We start from the raw sequence: 22,089 nt of genomic DNA, 5'->3' as shown, positions 1-22,089 counted from the left end.
CTCAGGTCATGATCTCACGGTCCGTGAGTTCAAGCCCCGCGTCGGGCTCTGTGCTGACAGCTCAGAGCCTGGAGCCTGTTTCAAATTCTGTGTCTCCCTCTCTCTCTGCTCCTCCCCTGTGCATGCTCTCTCTCTGTCTCAAAAATAAATAAACATCAAAAAGAAAAAAAAATTAAAAAAAAAATAAATAAAAAATAAAAACAACAGCAGCTGTATTCTTTGAGCATTTCCTGTGTACCAGGCTCCATGCAAAGCACTTCGTTATATCATTGACTCCTTACAGTAACCCTGTGAATAATAGGTGGCATCGTTATCACCATTTTAGAGATGAGAAAACGAAGGCTCAGATTGCTTAACTTCCACAAGGTCACACAACTTGAAGGGTGTATGGTTTGAAATTGAGGTCTTTGAGACTTCAGAACCATGTTCAACCCCCTTCTTATACTGCCTGTCACTCCAGGTCTGGCTGTGCCCCCTAGACAGATCATGTATCTGGGCCTGTTGGCTTTCCCAGCCCTTGTTTCCTTCTCAGTAAAGTGCACCTGGCCCCACCTGAGAGCCCAGAGGTGGTTGTGACCAGCAAGGGAGAGACTGTTTCATCCATCTTACTGAGCTAAATGAAGATTGTTACTCACGTAATTTATGGTAAAATGATCTGCCAGTTGCTCTAGTACACCGTTCTTTACGCTTTTAATAAACATTTTTTTGGTTTGTGTTTTTCAGCAACTCCATTCAAGCGTGAGAACAGGGAATCTCGAAACCTGTTTGAGGCTGTTATCTTTAGGAGCACAAGCCAACTTCTTTCACCCTGTGAGAAAAGCATGAATTGATTCAGATATTAAATTGAAACTAAGTGGGTTGTGTTTGTGTAGCCTTTAGTTTTATTTAATTTGCTTGTTTGCCTACTTTTTATTAATACTCAGGAAAAAGGAAACACCCCACTCCATGTTGCCTCCAAAGCAGGGCAGATTTTACAGGCGGAATTATTGGCAGTATATGGAGCAGACCCGGGCACACAGGATTCTAGTGGAAAAACTCCTGTTGATTATGCAAGGTAAGAGACCTAGATTCTGGTCGCTCCCTTGGTTAGGGATTATTTATATTGGGTATGATTCATTGTTAGGTGGCTAAATTGCATATGGTTAACATTTAACCCCTTGAAGTTAAGGATTTGCGTCCTATTATTTTGCAGATACAAACGAGCGCAGAGGCTCGCAAAGTCACAGAGGGTAGAGCCATTAACCAGTTAGCTTTCAGTCTTTCACGTGACTTAAAATGCAATGGTATTTGAGCCAAATCAAGTATCAAGAATTGCAGACCCCACCCCTCAGTTTTTTAACATGTTTAGTCATTGCTTGAACTTAAGAACAGATCTGTATGGATAGATCTATGATTAAACAAGTACAGGGTAAAATGTTAATTGTAGGTTTTAGGTAGCCGACATATGAGTGCTTGCTATAAAATTCTTCTTGGTTTAAAAACTTTGACTGTGAAATGCTGGAAGAATAAACAAATCCATAAGTTAGTCTTGAATATCCTTTAAATGATAGAAGGTGGCTTATCTTTCTTCTTCTTGCAAATTAACTTTATTAACTGCAAAGCACTGTACTCTTTTCTGCAGAGGATAAAATGGGTGAGATGACAAAACTGTGCCTTCCCAGAATTTATTATCTCATAGAGGAGATGATTCAGAAATGCATGAAAGAGTTAAATGAAGCAAGATAACATGGAATTCATTGCCAGAATGGACAATTCCTCTTAAAAGGCATATATAGGGTTTTTTCATTGTGGCCTAAATCATTAAGAAATTTCTTTAGTTGGACTTTGAAAAATGGGTTGGATTTGGGGGTGTGAAAGAGAAGCTAAGTAAGACATTCCAGGTGAAAAAGAAAGGCCTGAGTCAAGTTCAGGAGGGAGGGATGGATAGGGCATGTTCAGCACAGCAAAGTGCTTCACTGGATAGAGCAGGGTGAGCTGAGGTACTGAGGAATATAGTATTTCATCAGATCTGAGACTCCGCCGATTGTACGGGTCATAATTATCTCATATACCACTAAAAAATGAGAAAAAACTCGGACAATTTAATGATGGATGGGGGCACCTGAGTCGCTCAGTTGGTAAACATCTGACTCTTGGGTTTGGCTCAGGTCACAGTCTTGCAGTTTGTGGGTTAGAGTCCTGCATTGGGCTCTGTGCTGATAGCGTGGAGCCTGCTTGGGATTCTCTCTCTGCTCCTCCCCTGCTCTTTCTCTTAAAATAAATAAATAAACTTAAAAAAAATAATGATGGATGTACCATCAATTGTCACATACTTCCTGATTTCACAGCTGTTTAAAAAAATGAGAAAAAAAAGATGCGTATCTCAGAAATCAAACGTGTAGTATGTTGGAGGAATATTCTGTAGTGTCTTGAATGGTGGGAAGAGAAACTGACAGAAACTAGGCTTTATCTTTTAAGAGGAAGTGAGCCCTAGGTACATGGTACTATCACTTACGTTGGAATTTCCTCATGTGTACCTTGCATATATAATAGTCTCTCAATGTAATAACCTATTTATGTGCCGTGTTACCAGAAGGATTTCAAACAGTTTAAATACTTATTTCATAAGTGACGAAAGGCAAACCTAATGTTTTCTGTTATGGAAATTGAAGTTAAGGATGTAAAATAGTTACAGGTGTGAGCTGTGTGTTCTTTTTGGTCTCTCCCTGAATTAAAGACCTTGAAGTGGTTACTGAACTCATCCAGAGTCAGACTGGCTGCAAGAGCCTCTAGGGGAAGGACCTTCTTCATAATACTGATGTTCACACTCATCCCATCCTGACTGATTCAGAATTTCCGAGGTTGGGGCCTGGATATCTGTATGTTTTCTAAAGCATTCTAATTCAATTTTGAGAACCTGTACTCTAGACCATTTATTAGTTTTATGTTGTACCTCCTTAGATGAAGTTATTCTTCATCCCTCCCAGAAGTCCATGATTTCCTTATTAAGTATTCTGTTTTGTAAATTAAAGGAAAGGGAGTAGTTCAGATTACAAAAAGTTTATAGAGGTGGGAATAAGAGTAGACCTTGGAAGTTTACCTCACACAAAAGGTTGATTATTCTGAGAAGTTGCATTTGGTAAATTGCTCAGGTGTCTTGGAAGACATCTCTGTCCTTTTTTATTCTAGAGCCAGTGGCTGGTGAGGAATATAACTGGTACTTTGTTTTCTCTTGACAGGCAAGGAGGGCACCATGAGCTGGCAGAGCGTCTTGTAGAAATACAGTATGAGCTGACTGACAGACTAGCCTTCTATCTCTGCGGCAGGAAACCAGGTGAGTGAAAGGCTAGTGGCCTCTCCACACCTTCAGTCAGTCAGCCTCTGGAAAAACAAGTTGGGACGCTGTTACCCAAGACCGCTGCTTTAACATATCCTCAAGAAAAGTACAAATAAATAAGGATTTTTACTTGAAATAACTATAGCATTTTCAGTTCCATGCAAAGGATATAAGGGTAGTCAAATCTCCTTGAATTTTAGTCTTTAAGACTTTATTTTAGCTCCAGAGGAGTGACTGTTTCAAGAATCAGCACAATTGAACCAAAATTGAATGTACGCCATAGTTCTTGCACACAATGGAACTGGGATCGGAAGAGCAGAGCAGTAACTTGTGTAGTTATTTGAAGAATTCTGCTATAAAAGGAATGGAAAATGGGTACCTGGATGGCTCGGTTGGGTGTCTGACTATGACTCAGGTCGTGATCTCACGGTTCATGAGTTTGAGCCCCGTGTCAGGCTCTGTGCTGACAGCTCAGAGCCTGGAGCCTGCTTCAGATTCTGTGCCTCCCTCTCTCTCTGCCCCTCCCCCGCTAACTCACTTTCTGTCTGTCTCTCTCTCTCTCTCTCTCTGTCAAAAATGAATAAACTTAAAAAAAAAAAAAAAAGGAATGGAAAAGAGGTCAAAAGTAAACTTTGCCATTAGCCAACTTTATTTATGAAGTAGAACTAGGGTCAGCAAACCATGGTCTATGGGCCAAATCTAGCCTGTCACCTGTTTGTTTGAATAAAGTTTTGTTGTAAGATAGCCCTGCCTATTCATTTACATATTGTCTGCAGCTGCTTTCACACTACTGCAGCAGAACTGAGTAGGTTGAGGGGAGCCTGGCTGGCTCAGTTGGCACAGCATGTGACTCTTGATCTTGGGGTCATGAATTTCAGCTCCCCATTGAGTGCAGAGATTACGTAATTAAAGAAGGAAAGAAAGGAGTAGGTTGAGTATTTGCAAGAGAGATCATATGGCTGCAAAGCCAAAAATATTACTGTCTGGTCCCTTACAGAAAGTTCGCCAGTTCCTGATTAGGATATCCTCGTGCACATATACAGCAGTTCCCTAACCTGGCTGTATTACAGAGTTAAGAGCCCCTGGTGTGTTCTACTTCCCAGTGAGATGGGGTGAGCATACCCCACCGTTTCTTTCCTGCTAATACGATCAAAAACCCTGGACCAAATGCGTGGACTAGCTATCTGAGGACTCTGGCTGGTGGTTTAGGAACTCAAAGTACCACGGAGCTAGTGGTGAGTGTCCTGTCTATTTTACTTCTGAGATGGCCTTGGAGATGGCCTGAAACCTGGAAGTGCGGAGCAGGTGCAAGAAGCCTTCTCTCTCTGGTCTAAGGAGCAGTAAATGAGATTCCTACAGGACAGAGAGGTGGGGGATTCCCCTGGGTTTTTTTTTCTCCTCCTCCTTTTCCTCCCACCCTAGACCCTAAGCACTCCTGTGGCTGCAGCAATGGCAGCAATGGCAGCACAGCTGCCTGAGTCTCTGACCAAGAGCGTGAGAGGAATTCTGATTGCTTTTATTTTTCTCTCTGTTCTCTTGCCACTTGGCCCAGGAGGCAGAGCCTAACCTGGTCTGTTGTCTGCTAAAACAAAAATGTTAACATTCTCCATAGAATTTAAAGAAGACTCAGAGTCTCACAATATAATATTCAAAACGTTCAGGATATCAACCGTAATTACTTGACATACAAAGAACCAGGAAAATCCCAAAAGACTTGCAGGGGAAAATGTAGTCAACAAAGGCCATCCCCAGATGACACAGATGTTGGAATTAACAGTCTAAAGCAATAGGAACATCATGGTTAAAGAAGTAAGTGTGAATGTTCTTGAATCACATAGAAATATAGAAGGTCTTAGTAGAAAAACAGAAGATATAAAAATGAACCAGATAGAAACGTTGAACTGTGGGACACCTGGGTGGCTCAGTCAGTTGAGTATCCCCCCCTGGAGTTCGGCTCAGCATGATTTTGCTGTCGTGAGATTGAGCCGCACATTGGGCTCTGCTCTGGCGGTGGAGAGCCTGTTTGGGATTCTCCTGTCTCCGCCCCAATCCCTACCCCTGCCCACACCATCTCTCAATCTCTCTCTCTCTAAAAAATAAATAAACATTAAAAAAAAAAATGTTGAACTGAAAAATACAGTAACTAAAATTTTAAAACTCATGGATGGGCTTAATAGATTGGAGATGGCAAAGAAAAAACGCAATGAATTGAAATACATCACTAGAAATTACCCAGTTTGAGCAACAGAGAGAATAAAAAAGTGGGAGGAAAAAGAAACTGAACACAGAGCCCCAGGGATGTAGGGGACAATATCAGAAAGTTATGTTTTTATCTTCAGACTCCCAGAAAGAGATCAGAAAGCATGGTGCAGAAAAAATATTGAAGAAACGTGGGTTCACAACAACTCTAAATTTGGCAAAAGACAGACTTGCAGATTCAAGAAAGCTCAGAGAATCCCAAACAGGATAAACTCAATGAAATCCTCATTCCGACACATCAAAATCAAACTGCTGAAAACTAAAGACAAAACATTTGAAAGCAGCCAAGGAAAAAAACTGACATATAACATATAAAAGGACAGTTATTTGAATAACTATGGATTTTAATTGGAAACCATGGAGACAAGTACTGAAAAAAAGAAAAGAACTGTCAGCTCAGAATTCCATTTCCAGTGAAAAGAACCTTCAAGAGTGAAGGCAAAATATATTTTAAGATGAAGGTAAGAGAACTAGTTGCTCTAACAGAAATGCTAAAGAAAGTTTTTTCGGTAGAAGGGAAATGATACCAGAGGGAATCTGGAACTTCAGCAGGAGTAAACAAGAACAACTGAAGTGATAAATATCTGGATAAATATAAGAGATTATATTTTCCTCTTAAGTTCTTTGAGATATGAGTGAGTTTAATGCAGAAGTTACAGTATTGTCTAGTGGGATTTTCAGCCTATGTCACTGGGATACATTTGATAGCTATGACATAAAAAGGGAGCAGGTAAAATAAATACAGAGATAAGGTTTCTGCATTCATCTTAAAATGGCAAAATATTATTTCTAAGTAGACTAAAAGGTTATGTGTACTGTAATGCCTAGCACAGTCACTAAAAATGGACTATACAGTGATATGTAGTCAAAACATCTAGAGATAAAATTGAATGTTAAAAATTACTCAAATATTATCAAAAGATACTTTAATTCAAAACAATCCAGAAAAGAGAGAAAAGGGGAGAAATAGGCACAAAAAACTGAGGCCCAAACAGAAACTAAATAATAAAATCATAGACTTAAATCCAAACATATGAATAATTACATTAAATGTTAATGATCTAAATGTACCAACTAAAAAGCTAATAAGATTGTCAGAATGGATTTAAGACAGTAAGCTCTAACTATATGCTATCTACAAGAAACCCACTTTAAATATAATGATAGAGGTAATTTAAAAGCAGAAAGGTATAAAAAGATACACCATGCAAACACTAAGTGAAAGAAATCTAGAGGGGTTGTGTTAACATCAAAGTAGACTTTGAGAGCAAGGAAAATTAGCAGGGATAGAGAGGGACATAACTTGATGATGCAGTCAATTCACCAAGAAGATGTAACAATTCTGAATGTGTATACACCCAGCAACAGAGTTTCAAAATCCATGAAGCAAATTTTGATAGAACTGAAAGGAGAAATCCACAATTCTTGGATATTCATTCAGCAGTCTTCATTTAGTAACAGAACTGGTGGATAGAAAATCAGCAAAGATACGGGGCACCTGGTAGGCTCATTCGGTAGAGCATGCAACTTTTAAACTTGGGATCATGAGTTCAAGTCCCATGTTGGGCATGGAGCCTATTTAAAATAAATAAATTAATTTAATTAAAATCAGCAAAGATAGCAAGCTGAAACCCGTCAACCAACTGCATCTAGTTGACATTTATAGCATGCTCTGCCTAACATTTTCAGAATAAAATGAATTCTCGTGCTCACGTGAGTACTCACTCTCAAAATAAATAAACTTAAAAATAAATAAAAGAATTAAAATTCTACAGAGTATATTCTCTGACCATAATGGAATTAAGCTAGTAATAAATAATAAAAATATAACTTGGAAATAACCAGATGCTTAGAAATGAACAACACAGTTCTTTATTATTATTATTATTATTATTTTTTATTTTTAGAGAGAGGGAAAGCACAAGTTAGAGAAGGGCAGGGGGAGAGAGAATTCCCAAGCAGCCTCCACACAGAGTGCAGAGCCCAATGCTGGGCTCGATTCCACCACCTTGGATCATGACCTGAGCCAAAATCAAGAGTGAGATGCTCAACCAACTGAGCGATCCAGGTGCCCAACAACACAGTTCTAAATATAAGTCTAAGAGGAACTCTTTTTTTTTTTTTTTTTTTTTTATTTATTTTTTTTTTTAATTTTTTAATATATGAAATTTACTGTCAAATTGGTTTCCATACAACACCCAGTGCTCATCCCAAAAGGTGCCCTCCTCAATACCCATCACCCACCCTGCCCTCCCTCCCACCCCCCATCAACCCTCAGTTTGTTCTCAGTTTTTAACAGTCTCTTATGCTTTGGCTCTCTCCCACTCTACCCTCTTTTTTTTTTTTTTTTTTTTCCTTCCCCTCCCCCATGGGTTTCTGTTATGTTTCTCAGGATCCACATAAGAGTGAAACCATATGGTATCTGTCTTTCTCTGTATGGCTTATTTCACTTAGCATCACACTCTCCAGTTCCATCCATGTTGCTACAAAAGGCCATATTTCATTTTTTCTCATTGCCACGTAGTATTCCATTGTGTATATAAACCACAATTTCTTTATCCATTCATCAGTTGATGGACATTTAGGCTTCTAAGAGGAACTCTTAAGGGAAATTAGAAAATACTTTCAGATGAATGAAAGTACAACATGCCGAAATTTAAGGGATGCTGCTAACGCAATGCTTAGAGGAAATTTTATAGTATTAAATTCTTACATTAGAACACAAGATGGGGCGCCTGGGTGGCTCAGTGGGTTGAGCAGCCGACTTCAGCTCGGGTCATGGTTTCGCGGTCCGTGGGTTCGAGCCCCGCGTCGGGCTCTGTGCTGACAGCTCAGAGCCTGGAGCCTGTTTCAGATTCTGTGTCTCCCTCTCTCTGACCCTCCCCCATTCATGCTCTGTCTCTCTCTGTCTCAAAAATAAATAAACGTTAAAAAAAAAAAAAAAAAAATTTTAGAACACAAGAAAGGTCCTCAACCTAAGCTTTCCCCTTAAGAAACTATGAGTTTCTTACTGCTTACTCATCTGAAAAGATGAGTAAAATAAACTCCAAGCAAGTAGGAGGTGGGAAATAATAAAGATAAGAGTGGAAATCAATGAAATTGAAAAAGGAAAGCAGTAGAGAGAAATTAATGAAACCAGAAGCTGATTCTTTGAAAATTTCAATGAAATTGATAAAGGTCTACCCATATTATAAATAACTCTATGCACACAAATTGGACAACTTAGATAAAATTAACCAATTCCTGGGGCACCTGGGTGGCTCGGTCGATTAAGTGTCAGACTCTTGATTTTGGCCTAAGTCATGATCTCACAGTTCGTGAGCTCAAGCCCTGTGTCAGGCTCTGCACTGACAATGTGGTGTCTTTCTCTGCCCCTTCCCTGCTCACACATGCATGTGAACTCACTGTCTCTCTCTCTCCCTTCCTCCCACTCTCAAAATAAAGAAACTTAAAAAAAAGTAACCATTCCTTGAAAACCACAAACTACTAACCACCACCCAATAAGAAAGAGATCATGTAAATCCATAATCTTACATTTTAAAGAATTTGAATATGTACTTTAAAATCTTCCATTTAAGAAAACCCCAACCCAGATGATTTCACTGTTAAGTACTGTGAACTAGCTGAAGTGGTGTTGCCATATAACTATACAACAGATATGCTTGATGACTCATGTGATTTGCTAGCTTTGCAATTATGATACTTAATAGATATTTTTAAGTGTTAGGAATTCACTTTTCAGGTTTTGCACATTAAATGAAACTATTCTACCAAGTATTTGAAGAAGAAATAACATTAATTCTGCATGATGTTTAGAAAATAAAAGGTAGGAAACACCTCTGAAGTCATTTTGTGAAGCCACCGTTACCCTGGTACCAAACCCAGCAAAAACAGCACAAAAAAATAGCCCTCATGAACATGGACACCAAAATCCTCAACAAAGTGTTAGCAGATCAAATCCGACTATATATATATATATCTATATATATGTATCTATAGATATATATATATAGATATATATATATCATAACCAAGTAAGGTTTCTAAATGCCAAAACTGATTAAATATTTGAAAATCATTTAATGTGATTTATCACATTAACAGGCTGAAAAAAAGTCATCAATCTTATCAGTTGATGCAGAAAAATATGTAACAGAATTCAACATTCTTTCATGATAAGAAAAGAGCAAACTTAGAATAGAAAGGACTTCCTTAACCTGATAAAGAGTATCAGTAGAGACCCACAGCTAACATCTTCCTTAATGATGAAAGATTGAATGTTTTTGCTTGACTATCAGAAACAAGGCCAAGATGTCTACTCTTACCACTCTTATTCAACATTGCTCTGGAAGTCCTAACCAGTGCCATAAGACAAGAAAAACAAAAGGCATATAGATTGGAATGAAACAGATACAATTCATCATAAATGAGATGGTTTCTATGTTGAAAATCCCAAGGAATCTACAGTTCTTAGAACAAATAAGTGAGTTTAGCAAGGTTGCAGAATGAATACAAGGGAAGCAATCAAAAATCAATCATACTTCTGTAGATTAGCATTGGGTAATTGGAGACTGAACCTAGAAAAACAGTAACATTTATAATAGCTCCACATTGGAAGCTTAGGTAGAAATCTGGCAAAATATTTGTGGGATCTGCATGCTGAAAACTACCAAATGCTGAAAGCAATCCAGGAAGACCTGAATAAGTGGAAAGAGAACTGTTCATGGGTTGGAACACTCAATAGAGTTAACGTCGTTTCTCTGCAAATTAGTTTGTAAAGTTAGTGTAATTCAAGGATTTTCTTGCATACTTGGATGTGCTGATTCTAAAATTTACATGGAAAGGCAGAGGAACTAGAATAGCCAAGAGACCATTTTGCAAAAGAAGGAGAATGTGGGCAGAATCACACCATCCAATTTTAACTCTTGCCGTCAAATTTTGCTGTACTCAGACGGTGAAGAGACAGACATACAAGTCTTTGAAACAGTAGACAGCATCCAGGAGTAGACACACAAATATGTTCAGTTGATTTTGGATAGTTGCAAAGGCAAGTCAGTGGAGGAAGATAGTCTTTTCAGTGTTGGAGCAACTGGACATCCATGTGCAGAAGTAGAAACTTCAGTACCTCCCACACTGGCATAAAAACTAAAAATAGATCATAGATCTAAATGTAAAACTATAAAATGTCTAGAAGAAAATCTGTGATCTTGGATTAGGTGAAGTGTTTAGATGTAACATAAAAGCACAATCCATAAAAGAAAATACTGATGAATTGGACTTTGTCAAAATTGAAAGCTTTTGCTCTGCAAAAACTGTAATTAAGAGAGTGAAAAACAAGCCACAGCCTGGGAGAAAATACTAGGAAATCACATGTCCAACAAAGAACTTGGATCCAGAATATTTATACCTAAATATATAAAATTCAAATATAAGAAAACAAACAGCCCGATAAAAACCGGGCAAAGACCATATCCAGATGACAAATGAGCACATGAAGTGAGGCGCTCGGCATCATCAGCCATTAGGGAAATGCAAATTAAAAGCACAGTGAGGTACCGCTACACGCCTTTTGGAATGACTGAAATTTAAAAACCCCTAAGAAACTGGCAATCTGAATGGGAAGATGTGAAGCAACTGTAACTCTCATACACTGCTGGTTGGAAAACAAAATGATAGAGCTACTCTGTCAAAAAGTCTAGCAGTTTCTTACCAAGTTGTGCACACATTGACCTAATACCTCCACAACCTAGCAGTCCCACTGCTAGCTATTTATCCAAGAGAAATAAAGACTGATAGTTACACAAAAACCTATATGTGAATGCATAGAATGGCTTTTTATTCATTGGCATGTGATCAGTGCCCTCCAAAAGCTAGGTGAGGACTAGGTCATTAAGCCCTGCCTGGATCTGCCAAGACCGCCAGCCTCAGCCCTGATGGTTTTATGCTAGTTGATTAATTTGAAGGTGAGCCACAAGACCCCAAGGGTGCTCCCCCATCCCACATGGAGAGCTGATGGAAGCTTGCTCTGAGCTAATTCAGCTCCCCACAAGTTCTGTCCATAACTAAAGGTCATCAGTTATACTGGGGATGGATGAAGTGTAGGATTAACGTGAACATAACCTTTCTGCCTAATGGTGTCTGGACCTTTGTATCGGTTGAAAATGGGACTATGATTCTTGCTACTGGCCAGGCCTTAGGGAGTTTGTAGCCAAACTGGCAACCTCTGCCCCTCCCACATAATTCCTAATTATGAGAAAATGCTAATTGCAAAATGTAAATTGAAAAAATAATTATGGTGTTCCTTTATAGATCCTATCAGTGTTTGTATGACCAAAACTTTGGCTTGATTTCTCTTTCAGATCACAAAAATGGACAGCACTTTATAATACCTCAAATGGCAGACAGGTAAGGCTGTTGAAATACCAATCAATTTTATCTGTCACTGTTATTTCCTTGGTTGTATAGTGTTTAAGTGTATTATATTTTGTATTTAACAAAGCCCATACATTTTTCTCTTTTATGGCTATACAATTTGGAAATAAGACGGCTGTAAGTAAACCACCATGTAAAACTTAAGCTTGAAAGAGTACACGTAACAAATTTACTAGTAAGAAAATTGGAGTTAGGGATGTCCCAATTTTAGCCAGTTGGGACAGTGTATTGTGTCTATAGGTGATATCTCAGAATATTTCTGTATTGTAATAGAAGATATTCTTTGTCTATAACCATGACTGACAAAATTTTTAAGGGCTGAATAATAAATATTTTAGGCTTTGTGGGCCACACAGCCTCTGTCACAACTATTCTGCCAATTGTAGATGCACGCATCCGTGAATGTTATGTAAATGAAGGGCATATCAGTTGCAAGAAGATTTTATTTCTGGACACTGAAATGTGGATTTCATAGAATTCTTCACATTATGAAATATTTTTCTTTTGTTTTGGGATTTTTTTTCCCAAACCATGTAAGAATGTAAAAACATTTAGCTCAGGAACCAAACAAAAAAATGGGCTATAATCTGCCTACCCCTGGTCTGTGAGGTTAGATGAGTTCACAGCTGCAGGAATGAACTTGAAATTCTTATTTAACCAATTACCTTTGCACAAATACTGTCAAGAGTTTATGAAATGATTAGCTGCTGTTCTAGATGTAATCTTGCCCTTCTGGTTTTTCTCATTCTGCCCTTTTCGTATTTCCTTCTGTCGTGCCTTTTTTTTTTTTTTTTTTTTTTTTTAATACTTTAAGAATTGTGACTTCTCACATAAAGGGGTTGGCGACTAGCCTGGCAGTAGTTTTTGTCTTTTAGTTATCTGGTGATTATTTTTCCCTTTACTATGTTACCTGAGCATGATATTTCTAAAAGGAGTTACAAGTTTTTGTGTTCAGAGTTTTCTCACTAACTCTAATGGGCTGTAGAATTTTTGTTTCTGACCATGTCCATGAACTGTAATTAATGTCTTGATGCCTTGACTATCTTAATCTTCTGCCAAGCTCACAAAAATGGTTTTTATTTATGTGCTTATTAGTTTTGTACATTTTCTTAGCAGCCTGGATTTGTCTGAATTGGCAAAAGCTGCTAAGAAGAAGCTTCAATCTGTGAGTATCTCTGTTTCCTAGTGAAGTTCAGTGTGGAGTTCAGTTCATGCATCCTGCTAATTCCTATCCTTAGCCCGTTACCTGTTACATCAGATGACTTTTCATACTCTCAGATGTTGTTAAATCAGAAGCAGAGCACTGAGTATGTAGAGAAGAAGATGGGAAGTACTATTAAGTTTAGTAGATCCAATTTATTGGCTCTGCTTCGAGTAATGGCGTTTTTCTCTGTCGTTTTCAAAGTGAAGACTGTGCCTTTGACATTAGGAAGCTGTTTCTTTTCATAAGAGTTCCTTAGTTTCTCTCCCTGTAAAACAGTAAGTGGGACACACTTCGTAGGATTCCTTCCGGTAGCCTTATAGCACACTAGGGAATGGCACAATTTGGTACTGGAATGGTGAGTACCGCAGCTCCACCTGCTGCCATCTGGGTCCAGCCGCCAGTATCATGGTCTTGCTTAGCCCGCTTCATTCATCAGAGCTTTGTAAGTGCATGCTGTCGAGGGCTGGTGGTCCTGCCCTGGGTGTGCACTCAGAGCTCACCCAGCTCCCTTCGGTCTGCATACTTCTTTCCAGCCTGCCCACCTCAGCCCTAGTCAGGACCCTGACCAGCCAGCTTCTCTGGGAGCGCTTTCCCTTTGTTGGGGCCCCCCCCAGTTGAAGCCTCACCAGGGTACTGTAACCACTGTAACCCACTGTAACCCCAACCACTGTAACCACCAGATTTCCCGCCTCTGGCTGTCCTCACAGCCCTCTGGATCTGAACCAAGATTCCTAACTTCTTTTCTTCACCTCAAAGAGTGTCATCCAGTTCTCACCATTCAGTTTTTGCCCTGCTTTCCATCTGATTCCCACTGCGTGCCTGCGCACATGCATGTGTGTGTTTGTGCGTGTGTGTGCATGCACACATGTGTGCAAGCGCAGGTGTTTGTTTCTTTTTGGGTTTACACTCTCTAAGGCCACCTTCAGGTCCTCTCTTGGGAATCCTGTCTTTCTGCAGTCTTCTCCTTCCCCAGCTTCCCGCCCTTTTGTCGTTCAAGTAACTGAAATCTGACCACCTTGACAGTATAGGTGGAAGTTTCCCCAAGCCTGACTCTGAAGCTGCACCTCTCCCCTAATGTAGGACTTTCTCCTCGTTCCTCTTCACTAGCGCTCCAAATAATACTAAGTACTGAATATGACATACAAGTGAGTCTATCGTTACTAGTATTTGTGATATGAAATAAATGTATTTTATGCAATCTGGTGTCTCTGTGTTCTGTATCTGTGGTTTTGTGTGTCTGTGTTTTTATCACCTTTCTTAAATTAAGGCGGTCATATGGTAGGATGATTAAGATAACTTTTGGAATCAGATAGAACCAAATAGTCTGTGATTTCATTTTAATTACTTAAGAGTATATAAGCCAATTTTTATTTTAAATAATTCAGACATTATAGATAATACTCAGGCTCCCTTAACTAACCTACATTTGCTAGACTGAAAACCGCATAAAGGTGGGGTTATGTCTGTAATATCTCTAGCATGTGGCAGGCACTAGACAAATATGTGGAACAAAGTTGAGTACAGATCCCAAGAACCTGGGCTGTGGTCAGACTGGTCAGTTAGAGAGCTCATCTCTGACAAGCTCCTTAGCCTTTCTGCGCTGTGGTGTCCTCTCCTGGAAAGAGGACTTACGATCCATCAGTGGCTGCAGATCTGAACTGCTCAGTGAGACAGGCTGCTGTCAATACCTATTGACCCCACCCAGTGGTCTCCTCACAAGGGACAGCTTGAGCAGTGCCACTTCAGTGGTTGTCCCACAGTATCTCCCTCCCTGATAAGAAACTGAGAAAAATATAATTAGACTAATGTGTTTCTTGAACTAGTTAAGCGTTAACATTTGGAGAGACTTAAACTTGGATCTCAGGTCCATTACTTGCTGGCTTTGTGACTTTAGGCAAGCTGCTAATTTCTGGGCCTCAATTTCCTTGTCTGTAGAGTGGGATGATCATAGTTCCTATCTGCACAGAAGTGTCATGAGTATTAATATGATGACAGTAGCACAGTACCTGAGGTGTGAGCCCTCAGTATTGCTGTTGTAGTTACTGTCAGTAATAATAATCTTAGCTTGTAGCCCCTTATTGGAAAGAGACCGATATTTGTGATACAAGTTTAGGTCTCCAGTCGCTCGTCACCTTATCCAGCAAAACGCTATCAGAGCTTATTTTCAATTACAAATATAAGTTAACCACACTAGAGAAAATTTGGAAAATGGACAAGGGGAATCCTTTTCATTCACTGTATTCTTAACGGATTCAGGCACAGTATTTTGATATGTTTCTTCTAATTCTCGTTTCATATGCCTATCATTTTTTATTTAATGGAAACTCCATCATAATTATAGGATTTTATATCCTGCTGCTTTCATCCAGCAATTGTATTCATTTTAGCAAGCTCTCACAAGGTCTGTGTAGCCAGCATTTTAAATTGCCACATAAAATACCTTCTGGTCAGCGTGTGCTGGATATTTCCTGGGCCCCATCTCTGTGCCAGGTACTGTGGGTGGACGTAAGGAGTACGGTCAGGAATAAAAGACATTCAGTGTCAACTAAAAAGTGACCGCCACCAAACATCTGGGTGTTTTTTATGAGGGGAAAAGTGCAGAGAACTAGAGCCACCTGGTGGACGCTTAGCCTCAGGTGGCTTGAGGAAGACCCTGAGTGTCTTCTCTATCCCACTGGCCGCCAGGCAGGCGTTCCAGGCAGTGTGGAGATTGTTTTGTTGGCCAACACTGCACAATGTACTGAGTATAGACAGGTGTTTTTTGCTGGGGACACTTGGTTTGGGGGATTGGAAGCCTGCTTACTGAAGAATACAGCAGAGACTTGCCGAAGTCTGGGTGTTAGCTTGTGCGGTGGCATGTTTTATCTTTTCAGAATGGCATGTTTTGGCGTCTCTATCCCATCAAGGGTTTAGGATTCTTTATATTCAGAGGCACTGGCAGTTGCTCACGAGCAGAAGAGGGGGGCTTTAAAGGGTGATGTCATGCGAAGAGTGGAGAACTGGACCCTACTTTTGAGATTGTGCACTTCAGATGCCTCTTACTCCTTCATAGCACACCCCTGTCTACGTATTACAAAGGAGTGAGGCTGCTGTGGGAGGCAGAAATTTCTAGAGGAGCTGTACTGTTCTGGAAATGTTATTGTCTGTTTAACAGTCGGTATTTTACTAAGCACTGGCTTTGGATAAGACATTGGAGATCAAAGGGTGAATAAGTCACAATGCCCACTCATTCTGCTAGTGTTAATCCTTGTGCCTTGTGTTCCTGATATTTTTTTACTTGCAGCTAAGTAATCATTTGTTTGAAGAACTTGCCATGGATGTGTACGATGAAGTTGACAGGCGAGAGACTGATGCAGGTGACTGAACACGTGGCTTTTTCTAATAAGCTTCTCTTGTCAGTGGGCAGTGACAAGCTGCCCACCTCAGTGTTTTACTTGCCTGATTTCTCCTGTCCTGATGATGCGTGTGTCGACATTTACTTTTGTGTATGTTGGTTTCGGAGTGTGCTTCCCCGAGTCTCCCTCATGACATGGGAGCCGTGGCTGTCAGAGGGGCGGTGGCGCACCCATGGTGATAAGATTCTATCTCTGGCTCTTTCCTCTGGCTAGTCTGGCTTGCCACGCAAAACCACAGCACCCTGGTAACCGAGACAACTGTCGTCCCCTTCCTTCCGGTCAATCCTGAGTACTCTTCAACACGGAATCAGGCAAGTGGCCGAATCTGAGAAGAAACTGGTAGTGTTATTTGGAGAATGGCTGATAACATGGTATTTCATTTTCCCAGGACAGGTATTTTACATTTTTGTTTGATTAAAATGTTAACTGTCCTTTATATATATACACACAAACGCGCACACAGAAAACTCAAGAAACTGGTAAGAAAAGCAAAACATGTAAACAGAAGCCTGTCAAAGAATATGAAACAATTCACGGAGGAAATATAAATGGCTTACAAATGTGAAGAAATGTTTAACCTTATTAGTGATCCAAGAAAGCATTAATGAAAAGGCATTAATGAAAATTTCATCAACCCAATTAATAAAGAATGTAATAAAGGATACTTGAAGCTGGTAGGGGTATGGTGAAATGGGCTTTCTGATGCTGTAGGTAAGAGTTTATGTTGCTGTAGACTTCAGAAAGTCAGTTTGTTAACTGATTTTAAAAGCCTCAAAATTAAGTCCATCCTTTCACACCAGAAATCTTTAGTTGGGAATATATGCCAGTAAAAAATACAAAGAATTATGCACGGTGATTTTCTTCAAAGCACTGTATAAAATAATAGAGCATTCAAAACAGCCTAAGCACCCATAATGAGGAGAAAAGTTGAGTAAATTGGGAAGGGTTTTTAATGTTTATTGATTAATGGCAATGGCAGTTCCCAACATTTTTAACTTTATCTTGAAATTTTACAATTTTCTTCCAAATTTTTCATTATTGGGTCTACTCTAAAATTGAATTGTAATGGAAAAAAGCATCAGGTAGAAACTTTTTTTTCAGAAATGTGCACTGTGAGAATTTAAATGGTATCTAGTTCTCTTATGTAGATGGTTCTAGACTATTTGCAAGGAAAACATTGATGTGTGACTCCATTAACCTGCGGTGGTACTTTGATCATGTTTGGAAGTCTGCTGAAATCTGACGATAGTGTAACTGGTTTTATGTGAATATTGATGCATATGTTTTCACATATGGAAATATTTCCAATTATTTTCTCACTCAGGGCAGACAGAAACTAGCTCGGTTTAACGCCCATGAGTTTGCCACACTGGTCATCGACATTCTCAGTGATGCCAAGAGGAGACAGCAAGGCAGTCCTCTTTCTGGTTCAAAAGGTAACTGTTTCAAACCACTAAATGTTTGCTTCTTTGGTCTTCTAAACTTGACACACGTGTTAAGTTTAAAATGACAAACTAATTAAAGCAGTCATAATGAAAAGTTTACCTTTTTTGAGCCCTGATGAATGATAAATATTTCAGTGTTACTAACTGCTATTCAAATTTACCTTATATGTTTCTTCCTCTTAGATCACCTATCTTCCTATAGAATTGCGTCCAGAGTGTTACAGCTCTTTTAGAATTTGTCTGTCAGGTTTTCCAGTCCTTACTGGAAACCCCCCTAACTCCTCCCAGTTAAAAAAAACAAACAATGCGTTCTGAAATTAACCCAAAAGTCTGACTTAGATCTTATTAAAGGGCATAAGAAAATCAACCCTCTTAATTGATATTACAGTTTACCTGCTGTTGCTTACATACAAAACTGAGTTCTAAATAATTAAAACTTGTTACTATAAACTTTAGATGTCTTCAGTAAGAATTGTTGTGGTTTAAAATTGTAGAGAGCACCAAGCCCCATTTCCAAGGTGCCCTGTTGCACCTAGTTCAGTAGCTCAGCGTCCTGAGTCTGTGCTTAGGAACACACTTTTCCCCATCTACCGTTACTCTATACTTACTGGTTTTTTTCTAATTATATATAGTACATTTTTTCCTAAGTTTACTTATTTTGAGAGAGAGAGAAGGTGTGTGCACACAAGTGGGGGGGTGGGGGCAGAGAGAGAAGGGGAGAGAGAATCCCAAGCACGTTCAATGCTGTCAGTACAGAGCCCGCCTGATGTGGGGCTCAATCCCACGAACTGAACTGTGAGATCATGACCTGAGCCGAGATCAAGAGTAGACTCAACTGACTGAGCCCCCAAGGTGCCCGTAGAATATGTTTTTTATTATAAAGCATTTAAATTTTTTTAATGTTTATATTTTAGAGAGAGAGAGAGAAAGAGAGACAGAGCGTGAGTGGGGGAGGGGCAGAGAGAGAGGGAGACATAGAATCCGAAGCAGGCTCTAGGCTCTGTCAGCACAGAACCTGACACAGGGCTCAAGCCCACGAACCGGGAGATCATGACCTGAGCCAAAGTCAGATGCTTAACTGACTCAGCCACCCAGGTGCCCCTATTATTAAAGCATTTAAACGGAAGAAGTACAGACTGTAAAAATTAAGTTTTCAGTTAGCATAGTATTCCCCAAAGACAGTAATCATCAACTGACATCAGTTTTTGATTTTACTAGTTCAACAGGAATAAGCAGATTCTAAGGAAATTTACTAAATTTTGGCAAAGGTGTAGTGATAAAGGTCCTTATGTAAATTTGAAATGTCAAAATGTACATACTCTTTGATTTGGTGGTTCCATTTCTAGCTAACTTGAGGGTAAATAATGAAAGATGTTACACATATATGTAACACTGAAAACATTAGAAACAGGTAATAGTTTGCAACAGGTAAGCAGTGAGAATTTGAATATATTTGAGTAGTGCAACCTTTTTTTTCCCCAAAGAATATAGAGTGATATAAAGTAATAAATCAGTTTTTCTAAAAAAGGTTTAGTGTAATCGCAGTTTTGTAAGGAGACCATTTATACACATACATATGTGCAAGTGAATATATCACATGGAAGTACTGTGTAAATACATAATCAGCCGTCATTATTTGCAGATCCCATATTTGTAAATTCATCTGTTAACTGAAATTTATCTGTAACCTCAACATCAGTACTCCCCATGGAAACTCGTGGACATGTGCAGAGTGGCAAAATATTTGAGTCACCCAAAACACACATTCCCAGCTGAAACCGAACTAGGTCGTGCTCTGCCTTTTTGTCTCAATTCTCATATTGTTAATAAGTGTCCTTTTTAGGTCTACTTAGTACCACATTTTTACATTTCTGTGCCTTTTGTTGATGATTTTGCTGCTTAAAATGGGCCCGCGGCATTGTACTCAAGTGCTCTCTGGGGCTCCTAAGCACAAGGAGGCTGTGATGTGCCTTATGGAGAAAATACCTGTGTGAGATAAGATTCGTTCACACATGAATTGGATAGTGCTGTTCGCTGTCAGTTCAATGTTAATGAATCGACAATGTATATTAAAGGTGTTTTTATGGGGCGCCTGGGTGGCTCAGTTGGTTAAGTGTCCGACTTCGGCTCTGCAGGTCATGATCTCACGGTTCATGAGTTCAAGCCCCACGTCAGGCTGTGCTGACAGCTCAGAGCCTGGAGCCTGCTTTGGATTCTGTGTGTCTCTTCTCTGTTCCTCCCTCTCCCTCTCTCTCTCAAAAATAAACATTAAAAACAAAAAAAATTTTTAAGGTGTTTTTAGGGGCACCTCAGTAGCTCAGTCTCAGTTTAAGTGTCTGACTCTTGATTTTGGCTCAGGTCATGATCTCATGGTTCATGAATTTGAGCCCCACATTGGGCTTTAAGCTGACAGCACAGAGCCTGCTTGGGATTCTCTCAGTCTCCCTCTCTCTGCCCCTCTGCATGTGCGTGCTCTCTCTCTCTCAAAATAAATAAATAAACATTAAATATAAATATATATTATATTAAACATAAATATAAATAAACACATATGTATATATTCAATGTTTATTTATTTTAGGGAGAGAGAGAGAAAGAGCATAAGTGAGGTGGGGGAGGGACGAGGGCAGAGGAGCTGAAGCGGGCTTTACGCTGACCGCAGAGCCGATGTGGTGCTCAAACTCACAAACTGTGAGATCATAACCTGAGCCAAAGTCAGATGGTTAACTCACTGAGCCACCCAGGCGCTCATAAAAAAAAAAATAAAAATAAAATAAAATAAATAAATAAATATGTATATATATATATATATATATATATATATATATATATATATATATATATATATATATATATTCTAAAGGTGCCTTTAAACAGAAACACACATAAGTAAGGTTCTATATTGATTGGTTGACAGAAATGATGTGACCAGAGGCTGGCAGGAACCCAACCCTGTGTTTCCACAGAAACGATGGTCACTGGTTCAGGATTTGCTAATTTAGTCTTCACAGCAACTTTCTATACCATACCAACTGCTATTGATGAAATTGGCTCTTTATATGTATATGTTTAGGGAAAACTCTGGAAGGGTATAGACCAACATAGATCAATAGCTAGGAGTGATTACCATTATTCTATATGGAGTATTGCTTCTTTTCCATTATTATTATTATTATTATTATTATTATTATATGTATTTTTAGCTAGAGTGAGTGGGGTAGAGAGGTAAGGGGGTGGGGAGAGAGAGAGCGAGAGAGAAAGAGAGAGACAGAGAGAATCCTAAGCAGGCTCCACACTCAGCACAGAGCCCAATGCGGGACCATGGGATCATGACCTGAGCTGAAATTAGGAGTCAGACGCTCAACTGACTGAGCGACCCAGGCACCGAGTATTATTTCTGTAGTCAGATGATACATATATTTTAAATATTAATTTGAAAACTTAAAATTCCTTTTGAGTAACCATAATTTGTCACCCAGATACAAACCAGAAATAACACTGGAAATCAGAGGTCAGCTTGAGTTGACTGAGAGAAGTTGGAGAGGCTTGGATAATTTGTGAAATGTTTTATTCAAAGCGTGTTAGAGCCTGTGGAATCATCCCTGCTCCCCTGTAGGCCATACCTTCCTGGCATGGGTATGTGTGTCCACTGAGTTGTTTTCTCCTCTCTGGCAGTCAACTGACTAAATGCCAGGAGCCTGTTCTTTGAGCACCAAGTTCACTAGGCTCCATTTTAACAGTTTCTTTTCCATGTCATTACCTTGTAAACAAGTTACAATTAGAATAGAATCACAGTTAATCTTATAGTAGTTACAGTGTTATTTCCATGAGTTGGAACTAAGCTCTGTGCTCTGTCTCCTGGAATAATGAGAAACTTGGGAGCCTGCCTTCTCAATCTGAGCAGCACTTTCCTAAACCACCTAATTAATTTGCGCACATTTGCTAAGTGGCCTGCAGGGATGCTTAAATACCTCCATGCAGTTGATAGTAAGGCCCTTTCTGGTTGATAACCTCTGTGATTCCTGTTTTGGTGTGAAT

The 22,089-nt window shown here is 39.4% G+C and overlaps 1 protein-coding gene and 1 non-coding gene across 20 annotated transcripts in view; both read left to right on the top strand.

Moving 5' to 3' along the window:
• Window positions 1-22,089, top strand: part of GIT2 (GIT ArfGAP 2) — a 53,024-nt gene that overhangs the window by 8,656 nt on the left and 22,279 nt on the right. For 14 of the 19 annotated variants that reach the window (XR_006195502.1, XM_042911354.1, XM_042911357.1 and 11 more), the window contains exons 5-12: window positions 724-810; window positions 924-1,054; window positions 3,219-3,313; window positions 11,935-11,980; window positions 13,121-13,172; window positions 16,495-16,567; window positions 16,820-16,917; window positions 17,931-18,042. Coding sequence is in view for 18 of the 19 variants with exons in the window: in XM_042911354.1 (XP_042767288.1) it covers window positions 724-810; window positions 924-1,054; window positions 3,219-3,313; window positions 11,935-11,980; window positions 13,121-13,172; window positions 16,495-16,567; window positions 16,820-16,917; window positions 17,931-18,042 (694 nt within the window). In the remaining variant the exon portion in view is untranslated. The remainder of the gene's footprint in view (window positions 1-723; window positions 811-923; window positions 1,055-3,218; window positions 3,314-11,934; window positions 11,981-13,120; window positions 13,173-16,494; window positions 16,568-16,819; window positions 16,918-17,930; window positions 18,043-22,089) is intronic. The other 5 variants (XM_042911353.1, XM_042911346.1, XM_042911342.1 and 2 more) reach the window with 3 other exon arrangements.
• LOC122204296 lies at window positions 18,265-18,326 on the top strand. The gene has a single exon (XR_006195595.1). It is a non-coding gene; the product is annotated as a U7 small nuclear RNA (small nuclear RNA).

Source organism: Panthera leo, chromosome D3 (genome assembly GCF_018350215.1).
Source record: "Panthera leo isolate Ple1 chromosome D3, P.leo_Ple1_pat1.1, whole genome shotgun sequence".
Lineage (NCBI taxonomy): Eukaryota > Metazoa > Chordata > Mammalia > Carnivora > Felidae > Panthera > Panthera leo.
The sequence above is the reverse complement of the archived record's forward strand: the minus strand, read 5'-3'. Positions and strand labels throughout refer to the sequence as shown.